This window comes from Oncorhynchus clarkii, chromosome 12 (assembly GCF_045791955.1).
Source record: "Oncorhynchus clarkii lewisi isolate Uvic-CL-2024 chromosome 12, UVic_Ocla_1.0, whole genome shotgun sequence".
NCBI classification, from domain to species: domain Eukaryota; kingdom Metazoa; phylum Chordata; class Actinopteri; order Salmoniformes; family Salmonidae; genus Oncorhynchus; species Oncorhynchus clarkii.
In genome coordinates, this window is record NC_092158.1 from 2,028,865 (window position 1) to 2,048,094 (window position 19,230).

At 50.0% G+C, this 19,230-nt stretch overlaps 2 protein-coding genes across 3 annotated transcripts in view; both read left to right on the forward strand.

The window, feature by feature from the left end:
- The window catches only part of LOC139421805 (uncharacterized), a 69,230-nt gene that overhangs the window by 43,933 nt on the left and 6,067 nt on the right, over nucleotides 1–19,230 (forward strand). Inside the window, exons 4-9 of the mRNA XM_071172925.1 lie at nucleotides 12,606–12,751; nucleotides 12,971–13,144; nucleotides 13,310–13,631; nucleotides 16,634–16,761; nucleotides 16,895–17,019; nucleotides 17,330–18,134. Of these exons, the coding sequence (XP_071029026.1) occupies nucleotides 12,606–12,751; nucleotides 12,971–13,144; nucleotides 13,310–13,631; nucleotides 16,634–16,761; nucleotides 16,895–17,019; nucleotides 17,330–18,134 (1,700 nt within the window). The remainder of the gene's footprint in view (nucleotides 1–12,605; nucleotides 12,752–12,970; nucleotides 13,145–13,309; nucleotides 13,632–16,633; nucleotides 16,762–16,894; nucleotides 17,020–17,329; nucleotides 18,135–19,230) is intronic.
- LOC139422647 (interleukin-11 receptor subunit alpha-like) overlaps nucleotides 1–19,230 on the forward strand; it is a 121,096-nt gene that overhangs the window by 23,855 nt on the left and 78,011 nt on the right. The window lies entirely within an intron of this gene.

Genomic DNA, 19,230 nt, shown 5'->3' on the forward strand with positions numbered 1-19,230 from the left:
CACTATGATACAGTCTGCTATACTGTAGTTATATATACACTATGATATAGTCTGCTATACTGTAGTTATATATACACTATGATACAGTCTGCTATACTGTAGTTATATATACACTATGATACAGTCTGCTATACTGTAGTTCTATATTAGATGATAGTATGCTATACTGTAGTTCTATATACTATGATACAGTCTGCTATACTGTAGTTCTATATTAGATGATACAGTCTGCTATACTGTAGTTATATATACACTATGATACAGTCTGCTATACTGTAGTTCTGTATTAGATGATACAGTCTGCTATACTGTAGTTCTATATACTATGATACAGTCTGCTATACTGTAGTTCTATATACTATGATACAGTCTGCTATACTGTAGTTCTATATTAGATGATACAGTCTGCTATACTGTAGTTCTATATACTATGATACAGTCTGCTGTACTGTAGTTCTGTATTAGATGATACAGTCTGCTATACTGTAGTTCTATATACTATGATACAGTCTGCTATACTGTAGTTATATATACTATGATACAGTCTGCTGTACTGTAGTTCTATAACAAACTTGGCAAATGGAAATGTACATTGGGGCTGTTTACTTACTAGTAGTTCCATCAGCTCAGTATACTGTATCTCCTCCAGTATGGAAAACAGCCCACAGCTCCCAGACATTTGTATAGAGGAGAAAAACCTGATTGCAGACCGTTAGTCAACTTGATGAAAGCCCGTCCAGCTTTAGCCCCTAACTCTGTCTGAGAGAGAGAGAGACAGAGAGTGTGAGAGAGAGAGAGAGAGAGAGAGAGAAGCCTGTTTTAGAAGTGTTGTTGTCCATTAGCTACCTCAAATTAGGGTTAGGGGAACCTAATTAAGGAAAGTATATAATAAAATATATATTTACCCCCTAGAAGAAAAAACATTGTAAAAACAATCAATATTTTTCTGTTAGCATATCTTCCCCTACTATTCGTACTACAACTTGAATAATCCCATTTTATTTATTTTTTTGTCCATTTTCTTTGGCAATGTAAACGTTTCCCATGCCAATAAAGCCCCTTTGAATTGAATTGAGAGAGAGAGCAATAGAGAGAAATGTAATGAGAGAGAAATAGAGAGAGCGTGTCAGAGCGAGAGAGAGAGAGAGAGAGAGAGAAACTCTTCGCTCCCGGGGATGGTAGTAAAGAGCACTGGATAATTTCGGAGTAGAACTTATTCCCGTGGCAACGACATTCCTGTGTTTGCTTGGATCCCTGCCCTAGCCTATGAGACCCAGAACTTCACCTCCCCTCTCCTTCTCCCTCCTCCCATTTTCTTCTGCTTCTTACTCCTCTCTTTCTCCCTCCTCCCCTTTCCTCCTCCCTCCTCCCCTTTCCCTCTCTTTCACCCTCCTCCCCTTTTCTTCTCCTTCACCCTCCTCTCCTCCTCCCTCCTCCCTCTCCTTTTCCCTCCTCCCCTCTCCTCCCTACCCCCCTCTCCTTCTCCCTACCCCCCTCTCCTTATCCCTCTGCCCTCTCCTTCTCCCTCCCCCTCTCCTTCTCCCTCCTCCCCTTTCCCTATCTTTCACCCTCCTCTCCTCCTCCCTCCTCCCTCTCCTTTTCCCTCCTCCCCTCTCCTCCATACCCCCCTCTCCTTCTCCTTATCCCTCTGCCCTCTCCTTCTCCCTCCCCCTCTCCTTCTCCCTCCCCCTCTACTTCTCCCTCCTCCCCTTTCCCTATCTTTCACCCTCCTCTCCTCCTCCCTCCTCCCTCTCCTTTTCCCTCCTCCCCTCTCCTCCATACCCCCCTCTCCTTCTCCCTACCCCCCTCTCCTTATCCCTCTGCCCTCTCCTTCTCCCTCCCCCTCTCCTTCTCCCTCCCCCTCTCCTTCTCCCTCCCCCTCTCCTTCTCCCTCCCCCTCTCCTTCTCCCTCCTCCCCTTTCCCTCTCCTTCTCCCTCCTCCCCTTTCCCTCTCCTTCTCCCTGAAGCCTGGAGGAAAATCCAGCTCTGTGGATGATGGACTGAGCACAGGAGGCTGCTGAAGGGAGGACTGTTCATAAGAGGGAGGGAGAGAGGGAGTGTGAGAGAGAGAGGGGGGGAGAGGGAGTGAGAGGGGGGGAGAGGGAGTGAGAGAGAGAGAGAGGGAGTGAGAGAGAGAGAGAGGGAGTGAGAGAGAGAGAGAGAGAGAGAGAGAGAGGTAGTGTGAGAGAGGGGGAGAAATGGGGAGAGAGAACATTGTAAAAACAACCAATCAAATAAAATTATATTTGCCGAATAGAACAAGTGTGGAACTTATATTGCATTGAAATGCTGACTTACAGGCCCTTAACCAAATAATACTATATACAGGGGGTACCGGTACAGAGTCAATGTGGAGGCTATATACAGGGGGTACTGGTACAGAGTCAATGTGGAGGCTATATACAGGGGGTACCAGTACAGAGTCAATGTGGAGGCTATATACAGGGGGTACCGGTACAGAGTCAATGTGGAGGCTATATACAGGGGGTACCAGTACAGAGTCAATGTGGAGGCTATATACAGGGGGTACCGGTACAGAGTCAATGTGGAGGCTATATACAGGGGGTACTGGTACAGAGTCAATGTGGAGGCTATATACAGGGGGTACCGGTACAGAGTCAATGTGGAGACTATATACAGGGGGTACCAGTACAGAGTCAATGTGGAGGCTATATACAGGGGGTACCGGTACAGAGTCAATGTGGAGGCTATATACAGGGGGTACTGGTACAGAGTCAATGTGGAGGCTATATACAGAGGGTACCGGTACAGAGTCAATGTGGAGGCTATATACAGAGGGTACCGGTACAGAGTCAATGTGGAGGCTATATACAGGCGGTACCGGTACAGAGTCAATGTGGAGGCTATATACAGGGGGTACCGGTACAGAGTCAATGTGGAGGCTATATACAGGGGGTACTGGTACAGAGTCAATGTGGAGGCTATATACAGAGGGTACCGGTACAGAGTCAATGTGGAGGCTATATACAGAGGGTACCGGTACAGAGTCAATGTGGAGGCTATATACAGGCGGTACCGGTACAGAGTCAATGTGGAGGCTATATACAGGGGGTACTGGTACAGAGTCAATGTGGAGGCTATATACAGGGTGTACTGGTACAGAGTCAATGTGGAGGCTATATACAGGGTGTTACGGTACAGAGTCAATGTGGAGACTATATACAGGGTGTTACTGTACAGAGTCAATGTGGAGGCTATATACAGGGGTACCGGTACAGAGTCAATGTGGAGGCTATATACAGGGTATTACGGTACAGAGTCAATGTGGAGACTATATACAGGGGGTACCGGTACAGAGTCAATATGGAGACTATATACAGGGGGTACTGGTACAGAGTCAATGTGGAGGCTATATACAGGGGGTACCGGTACCAAGTCAATTTGGAGGCTATATACAGGGGGTACCGGTACAGAGTCAATGTGGAGGCTATATACAGGGGGTACTGGTACAGAGTCAATGTGGAGGCTATATACAGTGGGTACCGGTACAGAGTCAATGTGGAGGCTATATACAGGGGGTACCGGTACCAAGTCAATTTGGAGGCTATATACAGGGGGCACCGGTACAGAGTCAATGTGCGGGGGCACCGGTGTCGAGGTAATTGAGGTAATATGTACATATAGGTAGAGTTATTAAAGTAACTGTGCATAGATAATAACAGAGAGTAGCAGCAGCGTAGAAGGGGGGGCAGCCATTTGATTAGATGTTCAGGAGTCTTATGCCTTGGGGGTAGATACCGTTGAGAATTATTTTTGTCCTAGACTTGGCGCTCCGGAACCGCTTGCCGTGCGGTAGCAGAGAGAACAGTCTAAGACTGGGGTGGCTGGAGTCTTTGACAATTTTTTGTGCCTTCCTCTGACACCGCCTGGTATAGAGGTCCTGGATGGCAGGCAGCTTAGCCCCAGTGATGTACCGGGCCGTACGCACTACACTCTGAAGTGCCTTGCGGTCGGAGGCCTAGCAGTTGCCATACCAGGCAGTGATGCAACCAGTCAGGATTCTCTCGATGGTGCAGCTGTAGAACCTTTTGAGGATCTGAGGACCCATGCCAAATCTTTTCAGTCTCCTGAGGGGGAATAGGTTTTGTCGTGCCCTCTTCACAACTGTCTTGGTGTGTTTGGACCATGTTAGTTTGTTGGTGATGTGGACACCAAGGAACTTGAAACTCTCAACCTGCTCCACTATATTCATCTGTTTACTTATATTCCGCTACTATTTCTTTTACAACCATATTCAAATAGTGAAAACTCTGCATAACTGATAATAACTGAGCATTTGAAAAGTCTTTATCATTTTAAAGCCTTTATAAGTTCAATAATTGTTTTTTTTTTGTTTGCTTTGGCAATGTAAACATATGTTTCCCATGCCAATAAAGCCATCTGAATTGAATTTAGTGAGATAGTGATAGAGAGAGAGAGAAATAGAGAGAGCGTGTCAGAGCGAGAGAGAGAGAGAGAGAGAAACTCTTCGCTCCCGGGGATGGTAGTAAAGAGCACTGGATAATTTCAGAGTAGACCTTGTTCCCGTGGCAACGACATTCCTGTGTTTGCTTGGATCCCTGCCCTAGCCTATGAGACCCCTCTCCTTCTCCCTCCTCCCAGAACTTCTCCTCCCCTCTCCTCCTCCCTCCTCCTCCCCTCTCCTCCTCCCTCCTCCTCCCCTCCCTCTCCCTCCTCCCCTCTCCTTCTCCCTCCTCCCCTCTCCTCCTCCCTCCTCCTCCCCGTCCTGGCTTTGACTCTGTTTAGTTTAATAGTCGTAGCCTCTCTATAATCAAATCAAATCAAATTTTATTTGTCACATACACATGGTTAGCAGATGTTAATGCGAGTGTAGCGAAATGCTTGTGCTTCTAGTTCCGACAATGCAGTAATAACCAACAAGTAATCTAACTAACAATTCCAAAACTACTACCTTATACACACAAGTGTAAAGGGATGAAGATGAGTGCAGAACGGCATAGGCAAGATACATATAAAAGTGGCATTGTTTAAAGTGGCTAGTGATACATGTATTACATAAAGATGGCAAGATGCCGTAGATGGTATAGAGTACAGTATATACATATGAGATTAGTAATGTAGGGTTTGTAAACATTATATTAAGTAGCATTGTTTAAAGTAGCTAGTGATATATTTTTACATCAATTTCCATTATTAAAGTGGCTGGAGTTGAGTCAGTGTGTTGGCAGCAGCCACTCAATGTTAGTGATGGCTGTTTAACAGTCTGATGGCCTTTGAGATAGAGGCTTTTTTTCAGTCTCTCTGTCCCAGCTTTGATGCACCTGTACTGACCTCGCCTTCTGGATGATAGCGGGGTAAACAGGCAGTGGCTCGGTGGTTGTTGTCCTTGATGATCTTTTTGGCCTTCCTGTGACATCGGGTGCTGTAGGTGTCCTGGAGGGCAGGTAGTTTGCCCCCGGTGATGCATTGTGCAGACCTCACTACCCTCTGGAGAGCCTTACGGTTGTGGGCGGAGCAGCTGCCGTACCAGGCCGTGATACAGCCCGACAGGATGCTCTCTATTGTGCATCTGTAGAGGTTTGTGAGTGCGTTTGGTGACAAGCCAAATTTCTTCAGCCTCCTGAGGTTGAAGAGGCGCTGATGCACCTTCTTCACCACGCTGTCTGTGTGGGTGGACCAATTCAGTTTGTCCGTGATGTGTACGCCGAGGAACTTAAAACTTACTACCCTCTCCTCTACTGTCCCATCGATGTGGATAGGGGGTAGCTCCCTCTGCTGTTTCCTGAAGTCCACAATCATCTCCTTTGTTTTGTTGAGTGTGAGGTTATTTTCCTGACACCACACTCCGAGGGCCCTCACCTCCTCCCTGTAGGCCGTCTCGTCATTGTTGGTAATCAAGCCTACTACTGTAGTGTCGTCCGCAAACTTGATGATTGAGTTGGAGGCGTGCATGGCCACGCAGTCGTGGGTGAACAGGGAGTACAGGAGAGGGCTCAGAACGCACCCTTGTGGGGCCCCAGTGTTGAGGATCAGTGGGGTGGAGATGTTGTTACCTACCCTCACCACCTGGCAGTGGTGGGCCGTCAGGGCCAGCAAGGCCTTCTCTGCTGGCCTAAACATCATCAGAATATAATTTTAAAATATATATATTTTCCCACAAATATGTATTAAATTATTCCCCAGAGTAAGAGTTATACTCTTCATTTCATAGCTTTCCTCTTGGTTGCACTGCTTCCAGCCCCAGTTTGAGATTTGGAGGGCTGGTCTTTATGTTAGATCTTTTATCCAATCATATTCAGCCATCATAAGTTGCCAGGGGTCTAAAATCTGCCCTCGGGCCTTCAGAATCAACAGTGCGGGCGCTTGTAGCTTGAAGTGAATGGAAATGAAAATTTAGTGTCAACCAATCAGCTTTAGAGTTGGCTATTGTACGCCTGCTGGCTGGCTCCAGTGTTACCCAGGAGCCAGCTAGCAGGCGTACTGCGTGCACGTCTTTTGATTGGATTACCAATATTGAGAGGCAGGTCCTATGGGCAGGTCTATGCAGGACTTCAGAACTAGGAAACTGAATTTGATAAACAAATTAATTTGCATACTACTAAGCTGTTTTTTCATCCCACAATGGCGGAAGGAGGAGAAGATATCGATTTGGTCGAGGATATAATTTAACGCCATTCTCAAGACGAACTTTTCAAGAAAAGGCAGGCCAGGCCAGGCCAGGCAGGCAGGCAGGCAGGCAACTTAATGTGTGCTGACAGAGTGGTACAACTCCTTATATCACTGTCCCTCTAAAACACCACAACGACCGCTACTATTTTATTTATTGGCAGACCCGCTAGTCTGTCCTTAACGCCACAACATTTATGGAACCTCCTAACCTTGCTCATACAGGTGTGAATTCTGAACCACTTTCTCTGTTTTTTTTCTGGTGAGACGGCTTCACTCCTGTCTGTGAACAGCTTGTGTCCTTCAGACTGAGGCAGCTAGGGTTTTGGACCAGGTGTGTTAGGCTAGCCAGGTCTGGTCTGAGGCAGGGCAGACAGGTGTGTTAAGCTAGCCAGGTCTGGTCTGAGGCAGGGCAGACAGGTGTGTTAGGCTAGCCAGGTCTGGTCTGAGGCAGGGCAGACAGGTGTGTTAAGCTAGCCAGGTCTGGTCTGAGGCAGGGCAGAGAGGTATTTTAGGCTGTAGAGTGAGTACGCGGCCACAACCCTTCACAGATTTGCTAAAAAATAAAATGTGATAACTTTTTCAAATCCAATGTATTTTCCACATAGATTCCATGTGACAATACATTGACAAATTACAATGAACCAACGCTGATTCAACCAGTGTGTGGCCAATGGGAGGGAGGCTACTGCAGTTCCGTGTGAATACCATCAACCAATGGGCCCAGGTCACTACTTCTCTGGTCGAAAGTAGTGCACTATATAGGGAATAGGGTTCTATAGGGCTCTGGACTAAAGTAGTGCACTATATAGGGAATAGGGTTCTATAGTGCTCTGGTCTAAAGTAGTGTACTATATATAGGGAATAGGGTTCCATAGGGCTCTGGTCTAAAGTAGTGCACTATATAGGGAATAGGGTTCCATAGGGCTCTGGTCTAAAGTAGTGCACTATATAGGGAATAGGGTTCTATAGGGCTCTGGTCTAAAGTAGTGCACTATATAGGGAATAGGGTTCCATAGGGCTCTGGTCTAAAGTAGTGCACTATATAGGGAATAGGGTTCTATAGGGCTCTGGTCTAAAGTAGTGCACTATATAGGGAATAGGGTTCTATAGGGCTCTGGTCTAAAGTAGTGCACTATATAGGGAATAGGGTTCTATAGGGCTCTGGTCTAAAGTAGTGCACTATATAGGGAATAGGGTTCTATAGGGCTCTGGTCTAAAGTAGTGCACTATATAGGGAATAGAGTTCTATATGGTTCTGGTCTAAAGTAGTGCACTATATAGGGAATAGAGTTCTATATGGTTCTGGTCTAAAGTAGTGCACTATATAGGGAATAGGGTTCTATAGGGCTCTGGTCTAAATTAGTGCACTATATAGGGAATAGAGTGCAATTTGTGTCTCGTCCAATATATTATTATCTGCAGTAAAGGTCAGCGGTGACCTAGTGTTCCTGCTCTAGAGGAGACATGCTGCCTGGGTGAATAAGCTCTTTGTTCCCAGTTACATGGCCGGCAGCCATCTTAGTTCCCCTCAGTGTTGGTATAACACATCATATGACCTTCATGTGTTCTGTGTGCTCTGGGGCTGTAAACAACAGATTGGGAGTTTTTAACTGCAGGTGCAGGCGAGTGATTGCAAGGCGATGAAATCTGCCACTTTCTTTGTCTTGAACGTCCCAAGTCCAAAAATGGGTGTTATATAATAACAAACTAAAGCTGGAGTTGATTTGACTTTTTTAGATGGAATTGATTGCATTGATTTGTGCTGCTTTGTCCTTGATGGTATAAGTATCTGTTTTATCAGTAACTTTAACCTCCAAGTCCATTCGTGTCTGTTGTTATTCCGTAAACACCAAGTCCATTAGTGTCTGTTGTTATTCCGTAAACACCAAGTCCATTAGTGTCTGTTGTTATTCCGTAAACACCAAGTCCATTAGTGTCTGTTGTTATTCCGTAAACACCAAGTCCATTAGTGTCTGTTGTTATTCCGTAAACACCAAGTCCATTAGTGTCTGTTGTTATTCCGTAAACACCAAGTCCGTTAATGTCTGTTGTTATTCCGTAAACACCAAGTCCATTAATGTCTGTTGTTATTCCGTAAACACCAAGTCCATGAATGTCTGTTGTTATTCCGTAAACACCAAGTCCATTAATGTCTGTTGTTATTCCGGAAACACCAAGTACATTGTTATTCCAAAACGCTGTGGTACATTGTGTTTGTTAGTTCTGTGGCTGTAAAAAATGGACAAACCTTTATACTGTAGGTGCAGAGATTGATAGCATTGCATTGATTATTATTAACTTGTTTACAGTCCACCATTGCATTGATTATTAGTAACTTGTTTACAGTCCACCATTGCATTGATTATTAGTAACTTGTTTACAGTCCACCATTGCATTGATTATTAGTAACTTGTTTACAGTCCACCATTGCATTGATTATTAGTAACTTGTTTACAGTCCAACATTTCATTAATTATTATTAACTTGTTTACAGTCCACCATTGCATTGATTATTAGTAACTTGTTTACAGTCCACCATTGCATTGATTATTATTAACTTGTTTACAGTCCACCATTTCATTAATTATTATTAACTTGTTTACAGTCCACCATTTCATTGATTATTAGTAACTTGTTTACAGTCCACCATTTCATTGATTATTAGTAACTTGTTTACAGTCCACCATTGCATTGATTATTATTAACTTGTTTACAGTCCAACATTTCATTAATTATTATTAACTTGTTTACAGTCCACCATTTCATTAATTATTAGTAACTTGTTTACAGTCCACCATTTCATTGATTATTAGTAACTTGTTTACAGTCCAACATTTCATTGATTATTAGTAACTTGTTTACAGTCCACCATTTCATTGATTATTAGTAACTTGTTTACAGTCCACCATTTCATTGATTATTAGTAACTTGTTTACAGTCCACCATTTCATTGATTATTAGTAACTTGTTTACAGTCCACCATTTCTTTAATTATTATTAACTTGTTTACAGTCCACCATTGCATTAATTATTATTAACTTGTTTACAGTCCACCATTGCATTAATTATTATTAACTTGTTTACAGTCCACCATTTCATTAATTATTAGTAACTTGTTTACAGTCCACCATTTCATTAATTATTATTAACTTGTTTACAGTCCACCATTGCATTAATTATTAGTAACTTGTTTACAGTCCACCATTTCATTAATTATTAGTAACTTGTTTACAGTCCACCATTGCATTAATTATTAGTAACTTGTTTACAGTCCACCATTTCATTAATTATTATTAACTTGTTTGCAGTCCACCATTGCATTAATTATTATTAACTTGTTTACAGTCCACCATTTCATTGTTCTTTCTTTGTTATTTTCATTGATATTTGTTCATTTATCTTCAGGACATCCACTGATGTTTTTTTACCTTTAACTAGGCAAGTCATTTAAGAACAAATTCTTATTTTCAATGACGGCCTAGGAACAGCGGGTTAACTGCCTGTTCAGGGTTTGTACCTTGTCAGCTCGGGGGTTTGAACTTGCAACCTTCCGGTTACTAGTCCAATGCTCTAACCACTAGGCTACCCTGCCGCCCCCTCTGCCCAGTATTTAAAGCCATCATTAGACTCTGTCTGTCTTTCTATTCCCTCGTAAACCTGTATGTATGTAGCAGCTTGTCAGGCCAGTGTATACTCGGGTTTAGCTGAGACTTCATGGAAAGGGTTCTGACATTTACTGACAAGAGCTACTGACAAGGGCTACTGAAACCCTAACCCTAACCCTAACCCTAACCCTAACCCTAACCCTAACCCTAACCCTAACCCTAACCCTAACCCTAACCCTAACCCTAACCCTAACCCTAACCCTAACCCTAACCCTAACCCTAACCCTAACCCTAACCCTAACCCTAACCCTAACCCTAACCCTAACCCTAACCCTAACCCTAACCCTAACCCTAACCCTAACCCTAACCCTAACCCTAACCCTAACCCTAACCCTAACCCTAACCCTAACCCTAACCCTAACCCTAACCCTAACCCTAACCCTAACCCTAACCCTAACCCTAACCCTAACCCTAACCCTAACCCTAACCCTAACCCTAACCCTAACCCTAACCCTAACCCTAACCCTAACCCTAACCCTAACCCTAACCCTAACCCTAACCCTAACCCTAAACCCTAACCCTAGTCCTAACCCTAACCCTAACCCTAGTCCCTAACCCTCTAACCCTAACCCTAACCCTAACCCTAACCCTAACCCCTAACCCTAACCCTAACCCTAACCCTAACCCTAACCCTAACCCTAACCCTAACCCTAACCCCCTAACCCTAACCCCCTAACCCTAACCCTAACCCTAACCCTAACCCTAACCCTAACCCTAACCCTAACCCTAACCCTAACCCTAACCCTAACCCTAACCCTAACCCTAACCCTAACCCTAACCCTAACCCTAACCCTAACCCTAACCCTAACCCTAACCCTAACCCTAACCCTAACCCTAACCCTAACCCTAACCCTAACCCTAACCCTAACCCTAACCCTAACCCTAACCCTAACCCTAACCCTAACCCTAACCCTAACCCTAACCCTAACCCTAACCCTAACCCTAACCCTAACCCTAACCCTAACCCTAACCCTAACCCTAACCCTAACCCTAACCCTAACCCTAACCCTAACCCTAACCCTAACCCTAACCCTAACCCTAACCCTAACCCTAACCCTAACCCTAACCCTAACCCTAACCCTAACCCTAACCCTAACCCTAACCCTAACCCTAACCCTAACCCTAACCCTAACCCTAACCCTAACCCTAACCCTAACCCTAACCCTAACCCTAACCCTAACCCTAACCCTAACCCTAACCCTAACCCTAACCCTAACCCTAACCCTAACCCTAACCCTAACCCTAACCCTAACCCTAACCCTAACCCTAACCCTAACCCTAACCCTAACCCTAACCCTAACCCTAACCCTAACCCTAGTCCTAGTCCTCATCCCTGAGTCCTGAGTCCCTCAGTCCTCAGTCCCTAGTCCCTCATCCTCAGTCCCTGAGTCCTCATCCTCATCCTCAGTCCCTGAGTCCTAGTACCTCATCCTCGTCCCTCAGTCCCTCGTCCTCATCCTAGTACCTGAGTCCCTCAGTCCCTAGTCCCTGAGTCCTAGTACCTAGTCCTCATCCTCATCCTCGTCCCTGAGTCCTCAGTCCCTGAGTCCTCGTCCCTGAGTCCCTGAGTCCCTCAGTCCCTCATCCTCGTCCTAGTCCTCATCCCTGAGTCCCTGCATCCTAGTACCTCATCCTAGTCCCTGAGTCCTCATCCTGAGTCCCTGAGTCCTCGTCCCTCATCCCTAGTACCTCAGTCCCTGAGTCCCTGAGTCCCTAGTACCTCAGTACCTAGTCCCTGAGTCCTCAGTCCCTGAGTCCTCAGTCCTCAGTCCCTCAGTACCTCAGTCCCTGCGTCCTCGTCCTCAGTCCCTCAGTCCCTCCCGTCCTGCATCCTGCATCCTGAGTCCTCATCTGAGTCCCTGCATCCTGAGTCCTGAGCTCCTCGTCCCTGAGTGCCTCGTCCTCGTCCCTGGTCTAGTACCTAGTACCTCATACCTGCATCCTAGTCCCTCATCCTGAGTCCCTGAGTCCCTGCATCCTGAGTCCTAGTCCCTCCGTCCCTGAGTCCTCTGCATCCTGGTCCTTCAGGTCCCTACATCTGCATCTAGGATCCCTGAGTCCTGGTCCTTGGATCCCTGCATCCTGGTCCCCTGAGTCCCTGAGTCCCTGAGTCCCTCAGTCCCTGGTGCCCTTCATCCCTGAGTCCCTCCATCCTAGTACCTAGTCCCTGGTCCCCTCATCCTAGTCCTGGTCCTTGAGTCCTCCATCCTGGTCCCCTGAGTCCTCATCCCTGGCATCCTGAGTCCCTGAGTCCCTGAGTCCTCATCCCTGCGTCCCTGAGTCCCTCAGTCCCTGCATCTGCATCCTCTGAGTACCTCATCCTAGTACCTCAGTCCTCGTCCCTCATCCTCGTCCCTGAGTCCCTCAGTACCTCAGTCCTCGTCCCTCGTCCCTCAGTACCTCAGTACCTCAGTCCCTCGTCCCTCAGTCCCTCAGTACCTCAGTACCTAGTACCTCAGTACCTCAGTACCTAGTACCTCAGTACCTAGTACCTCATCCTCAGTCCCTCAGTCCTCGTCCCTCATCCTCGTCCCTCGTCCCTCAGTCCCTGAGTCCCTAGTACCTCATCCCTCAGTCCTCGTCCCTCGTCCCTCAGTCCTCAGTACCTCAGTCCCTCAGTCCTCAGTCCCTCAGTCCTCGTCCCTCGTCCCTAGTACCTCGTCCTCATCCTCGTCCCTAGTACCTCGTCCCTCCGTCCCTCAGTCCCTCAGTCCTCCGTCCCTCGTCCCTCGTCCCTCAGTACCTCGTCCCTCAGTCCCTCGTCCTCGTACCTCGTCCTCAGTACCTCGTCCCTCATCCTCGTCCTCGTCCCTCCAGTCCTCATCCTCGTACCTAGTACCTAGTACCTCATCCTCGTCCTCATCCTAGTACCTCGTCCCTCCATCCTAGTACCTAGTCCTCGTCCCTCAGTACCTCAGTACCTAGTCCTCGTCCTCATCCTAGTCCCTCAGTCCCTAGTACCTCAGTCCTCAGTCCCTCATCCTCGTCCCTAGTACCTAGTACCTCAGTACCTAGTACCTCAGTACCTCGTCCCTCAGTCCCTCGTCCCTCAGTCCTCATCCTCGTACCTAGTACCTAGTCCTCATCCTCAGTCCTCGTACCTCAGTCCTCGTACCTCGTCCCTCATCCTCAGTCCCTCATCCTCATCCTCGTCCTCGTCCCTCATCCTCATCCCTGAGTCCTCGTCCCTCGTCCCTCGTCCTCATCCTCGTCCCTCGTCCCTCATCCTCGTCCTCATCCTCAGTCCTCGTCCCTCGTCCTCATCCTCGTCCCTCGTCCTCATCCTCGTCCCTCGTCCCTCGTCCTCGTCCCTCAGTACCTCAGTCCCTCATCCTCGTCCTCGTCCCTCGTCCTCATCCTAGTCCTCAGTCCCTCATCCTCATACCTGAGTCCCTCGTCCTCTCGTCCCTCGTCCCTCATCCTCATCCCTCGTCCCTCATCCTCGTCCCTCCTCCCTCGTCCCTCATCCTCGTCCCTCGTCCCTCATCCTCGTACCTCAGTCCTCGTCCTCGTCCCTCCGTCCCTCGTCCCTCGTCCTCATCCTCAGTACCTAGTACCTAGTCCCTCACTCCTCGTCCTAGTACCTCAGTACCTCAGTCCTCGTCCCTAGTACCTCGTACCTCGTCCCTCGTCCTCGTCCTCGTCCCTCAGTCCTCATCCCTCAGTACCTAGTACCTCGTCCCTCCTCCTCATCCTCGTCCCTCAGTCCCTCAGTACCTAGTACCTCATCCTCGTCCCTCGTACCTCGTCCCTCAGTACCTCAGTCCCTCATCCTCATCCTCGTCCCTCATCCTAGTACCTCAGTCCCTCATCCTCGTCCCTCGTCCTCAGCCTCCCCTTACCTCCGTCCCCATCCCTGCATCCTGAGTCCCTGAGTCCCTGAGTCCCTGAGTCCCTGAGTCCCTGAGTCCTTGAGTCCCTGAGTCCTAGAGTACCTGGTCCCTAGTACCTAGTCCTGAGTCCTCTGAGTCCCTGGGGTTCCCTGAGTCCCTGCATCCTAGTCCCTAGTACCTAGTACCTAACCCTAGTCCTGAGTCCCTTCTCGTCCCTGTACCTCGTCCCTGAGTACCTCATCCTAGTACCTAGTACCTAGTACCTAGAGTCCCTGAGTCCTAGTACCTAGTACCTAGTCCTCAGTACCTAGTACCTGCATCCCTCATCCCTTAGTGCCTAGTACCTAGTCCTAGTACCTAGTATCCTAGTCCTCACAGTCCCTGAGTCCCTCATCCTGAGTACCTAGTACCTAAGATATAGTACCTAGTACCTAGTCCCTGAGTCCCTCAGTCCCTCAGTACCTCAGTACCTCGTCCCTAGTCCCTCAGTCCCTAGTACCTAGTACCTCAGTCCCTGAGTCCTCAGTCCTCATCCTCATCCTCAGTACCTAGTCCTCAGTCCCTCAGTCCCTCAGTCCCTCAGTCCCTAGTACCTCGTCCCTCAGTCCTCGTCCCTCAGTACCTCGTCCTCATCCCTCAGTACCTAGTACCTCAGTCCCTAGTCCTCATCCTCAGTCCCTCGTCCCTCCGTCCCTCAGTCCCTCAGTCCTCATCCCTCGTCCCTCAGTCCCTAGTCCCTCAGTACCTAGTACCTCAGTCCCTGAGTCCCTCATCCTCAGTACCTCATCCTCGTCCTCATCCTAGTCCCTCAGTCCCTCGTCCTCGTCCCTAGTCCCTCATCCTCATCCTCAGTCCCTCAGTCCTCGTCCTCATCCCTCAGTCCTCATCCTCGTACCTGAGTCCTCAGTCCCTCAGTACCTCAGTCCTCATCCTCATCCCTCGTACCTAGTACCTAGTACCTCATCCTCATCCTAGTCCCTCAGTACCTCAGTCCCTAGTCCTCATCCTCGTCCCTCAGTACCTCATCCTAGTACCTCAGTCCCTCAGTCCCTCGTCCCTCAGTCCTCGTCCCTCATCCTCAGTCCCTCAGTCCCTCAGTCCTAGTACCTCAGTACCTCATCCTCATCCCTCGTACCTAGTCCCTAGTCCCTCATCCTCGTACCTCAGTCCTCATCCTCGTACCTAGTCCCTCGTCCCTCATCCCTCATCCTCGTCCCTCAGTACCTCAGTCCCTCGTCCCTCAGTCCCTAGTCCTCATCCTCAGTCCCTCAGTCCTCAGTCCCTCAGTCCTCATCCTCAGTCCCTAGTCCCTCAGTCCCTCAGTCCTCATCCTCATCCCTCGTCCCTCATCCTAGTCCTCATCCCTCATCCTCATCCTAGTCCTCGTCCCTCAGTCCCTAGTACCTCATCCTAGTCCCTCCGTCCCTCAGTCCTCATCCCTAGTCCTCATCCTCGTCCCTAGTACCTAGTACCTCGTACCTAGTCCCTCGTCCCTAGTCCCTCAGTCCCTCATCCTCGTACCTCAGTCCCTAGTACCTAGTACCTCATCCTCGTCCCTCATCCCTCAGTACCTAGTCCCTCAGTCCCTCAGTCCTCATCCTAGTACCTCAGTCCCTCAGTCCTCGTCCCTCATCCTCGTCCCTCAGTCCCTAGTCCTCGTCCCTCAGTACCTCAGTCCCTCGTCCCTAGTCCTCGTCCCTCAGTCCCTCATCCCTCGTCCCTAGTACCTCATCCCTCAGTACCTCAGTCCCTCAGTACCTCAGTACCTCGTCCCTCAGTCCCTCAGTACCTCATCCTCGTCCTCAGTCCTCGTCCCTCAGTCCTCATCCCTCAGTCCCTCGTCCCTCAGTACCTCAGTCCCTCAGTCCTCATCCTAGTACCTCAGTACCTCAGTCCCTAGTACCTCGTACCTCAGTCCTCGTACCTAGTACCTCAGTCCCTCGTCCCTCATCCCTAGTACCTAGTACCTCGTACCTAGTACCTAGTACCTCAGTACCTCAGTACCTCAGTACCTCAGTCCTCAGTCCCTCATCCTCGTCCCTCAGTACCTAGTACCTCAGTACCTCGTCCCTAGTCCTCAGTCCTCAGTCCCTCAGTACCTAGTACCTCGTCCCTCATCCTCAGTCCCTCAGTCCCTCAGTCCCTCAGTCCTCATCCTCAGTCCCTAGTCCCTCAGTACCTCAGTCCCTGAGTACCTCATCCTCAGTACCTGAGTCCCTCAGTCCCTAGTACCTCATCCCTAGTACCTAGTACCTCATCCCTCAGTCCTCAGTCCTCATCCTCAGTACCTCATCCTCAGTCCCTGAGTCCTCAGTCCTCATCCCTCAGTCCTCATCCTCAGTCCCTCATCCTCAGTCCTCATCCCTCATCCTAGTCCCTGAGTCCTCATCCTCAGTCCTCAGTACCTAGTCCCTAGTACCTAGTCCTCATCCCTCAGTCCTCATCCCTCGTCCCTAGTCCTCATCCTCGTCCCTCGTCCCTCAGTCCCTCAGTCCCTGCGTCCCTCAGTCCCTCAGTACCTCAGTCCTCAGTACCTCAGTCCTCGTCCCTCAGTCCCTGAGTCCTCGTACCTCATCCTCGTCCTCGTCCCTCATCCTCAGTCCCTCATCCTAGTACCTAGTACCTCAGTCCCTCAGTCCTCGTCCCTGCGTCCTCATCCTCGTCCCTCATCCTCATCCTCGTCCCTCAGTCCCTCGTACCTCATCCTCATTCCTCAGTCCCTCATCCCTCGTCCCTCATCCTCAGTCCCTCAGTCCTCGTCCTCCTCGTCCCTCAGTCCTCATCCTCGTCCCTCAGTCCCTCGTCCTCATCCTCGTCCTCAGTCCCTCAGTCCCTGAGTCCTCATCCTCATCCTCGTCCCTCCGTCCCTAGTACCTCATCCTCGTCCTCATCCTCATCCTCATACCTCAGTCCCTCCGTCCCTCAGTCCTCATCCCTCAGTCCCTCATCCTCATCCTCATCCCTCGTCCCTGAGTCCTCATCCCTCAGTCCCTCGTCCCTCGTCCTCGTCCCTCATCCTCAGTCCTCATCCTCGTCCCTCGTCCCTCGTCCCTCATCCCTCGTCCCTCAGTCCCTCGTCCCTCGTACCTAGTACCTCAGTACCTCGTACCTAGTCCTCGTCCTCGTCCCTCCGTCCCTCATCCTCGTCCCTCATCCTCGTCCTCATCCCTCGTCCCTCAGTACCTCGTCCCTCAGTCCCTCATCCTCATCCTCGTCCCTCATCCTCATCCTCGTCCCTCAGTACCTCGTCCTCCGTCCCTCATCCCTCGTCCCTCAGTACCTCAGTACCTCGTCCCTCGTCCTCATCCTCGTACCTCATCCTCGTACCTCGTCCCTGAGTCCCTCATCCTCGTCCCTAGTACCTCATCCTCAGTACCTCAGTCCCTCATCCTCATCCTCGTCCCTAGTACCTCAGTCCCTCGTCCCTCAGTCCCTCGTCCTCATCCCTCATCCTCGTCCCTCGTCCTCATCCTCGTCCCTCGTCCTCGTCCCTCATCCTCGTCCCTCGTCCTCTAGTACCTCGTCCCTCAGTCCCTCATCCTCGTCCCTCGTCCCTCGTCCCTCGTCCCTCGTCCCTCGTCCCTCAGTACCTCATCCTCGTCCCTCCGTCCCTCATCCCTCGTCCCTCGTCCCTCGTCCCTCATCCTCGTCCCTCGTCCCTCGTACCTCGTCCTCATCCTCATCCTCGTACCTAGTACCTAGTCCTCATCCTAGTACCTCGTCCCTCAGTCCTCGTCCTCGTCCCTCCATCCTCGTCCCTCATCCTCATCCTCGTCCCTCATCCTCGTCCTCAGTCCCTCGTCCCTCATCCTCGTCCCTCAGTCCTCGTCCCTCATCCTCATCCTCGTACCTCGTCCCTCGTCCTCCGTCCTCATCCTCGTCCCTCGTCCTCGTCCTCATCCTCGTCCCTCAGTACCTCGTCCTCATCCTCGTCCCTCAGTACCTCGTCCCTCGTACCTCATCCTCGTCCCTCATCCTCATCCTAGTACCTCGTCCCTAGTACCTCAGTCCTCCGTCCCTCGTCCCTCAGTCCTCGTCCCTCATCCCTCGTCCCTCGTCCCTCCGTCCTCAGTCCCTCCTCCTCATCCTCCTCCTCCTCCTCAGTACCTAGTACCTCAGTCCTCATCCTAGTCCCTCATCCTCGTCCCTCAGTCCTCGTCCCTCGTCCCTCGTCCCTAGTCCTCCTCCTCCTCATCCTCGTCCTCCTCCTCGTCCCTCGTCCCTCGTACCTAGTCCTCCTCCTCGTCCTCCTCCTCGTCCCTCAGTCCTCGTCCCTCGTCCTCAGTACCTCATCCTCGTCCCTCGTCCCTCGTCCCTCATCCTCGTCCTCATCCTCGTCCCTCATCCTCGTCCTCCCTAGTCCTCATCCTCAGTCCTCATCCCTCAGTCCTCATCCTCATCCTCAGTCCCTCATCCCTCAGTCCCTCGTCCTCAGTCCCTCAGTACCTCGTCCCTCCTAGTCCTCATCCCTAGTCCCTCAGTCCTCATCCTCAGTCCCTCAGTCCCTCATCCTCGTCCCTAGTACCTAGTACCTCGTACCTCAGTCCCTCATCCTCATCCTAGTACCTCGTCCCTCATCCTCGTCCCTCAGTCCTCATCCTCAGTCCCTCAGTCCCTCGTCCCTCATCCTCAGTCCTCATCCTCAGTCCTCATCCTCAGTCCCTCAGTCCTAGTACCTCGTCCCTCAGTCCCTCAGTCCCTGAGTCCCTCATCCCTCCGTCCCTCAGTCCTCGTCCTCATCCTCAGTCCCTCAGTACCTCGTACCTCATCCTCATCCCTGAGTCCCTCATCCCTCAGTCCCTCGTCCCTCAGTCCCTCGTCCTCGTACCTCATCCTCAGTCCCTGAGTCCTCATCCTAGTCCCTCATCCCTAGTACCTCATCCTCATCCTCGTCCCTCATCCTCGTCCCTCAGTCCCTCATCCTCGTCCTCGTCCCTCGTCCCTCAGTCCCTCATCCTCATCCTCGTCCCTCAGTCCTCATCCTCAGTACCTAGTACCTCAGTCCCTAGTACCTCATCCCTCATCCTAGTACCTCAGTCCCTCGTCCCTCAGTCCTCGTCCCTCGTCCTCATCCCTCAGTC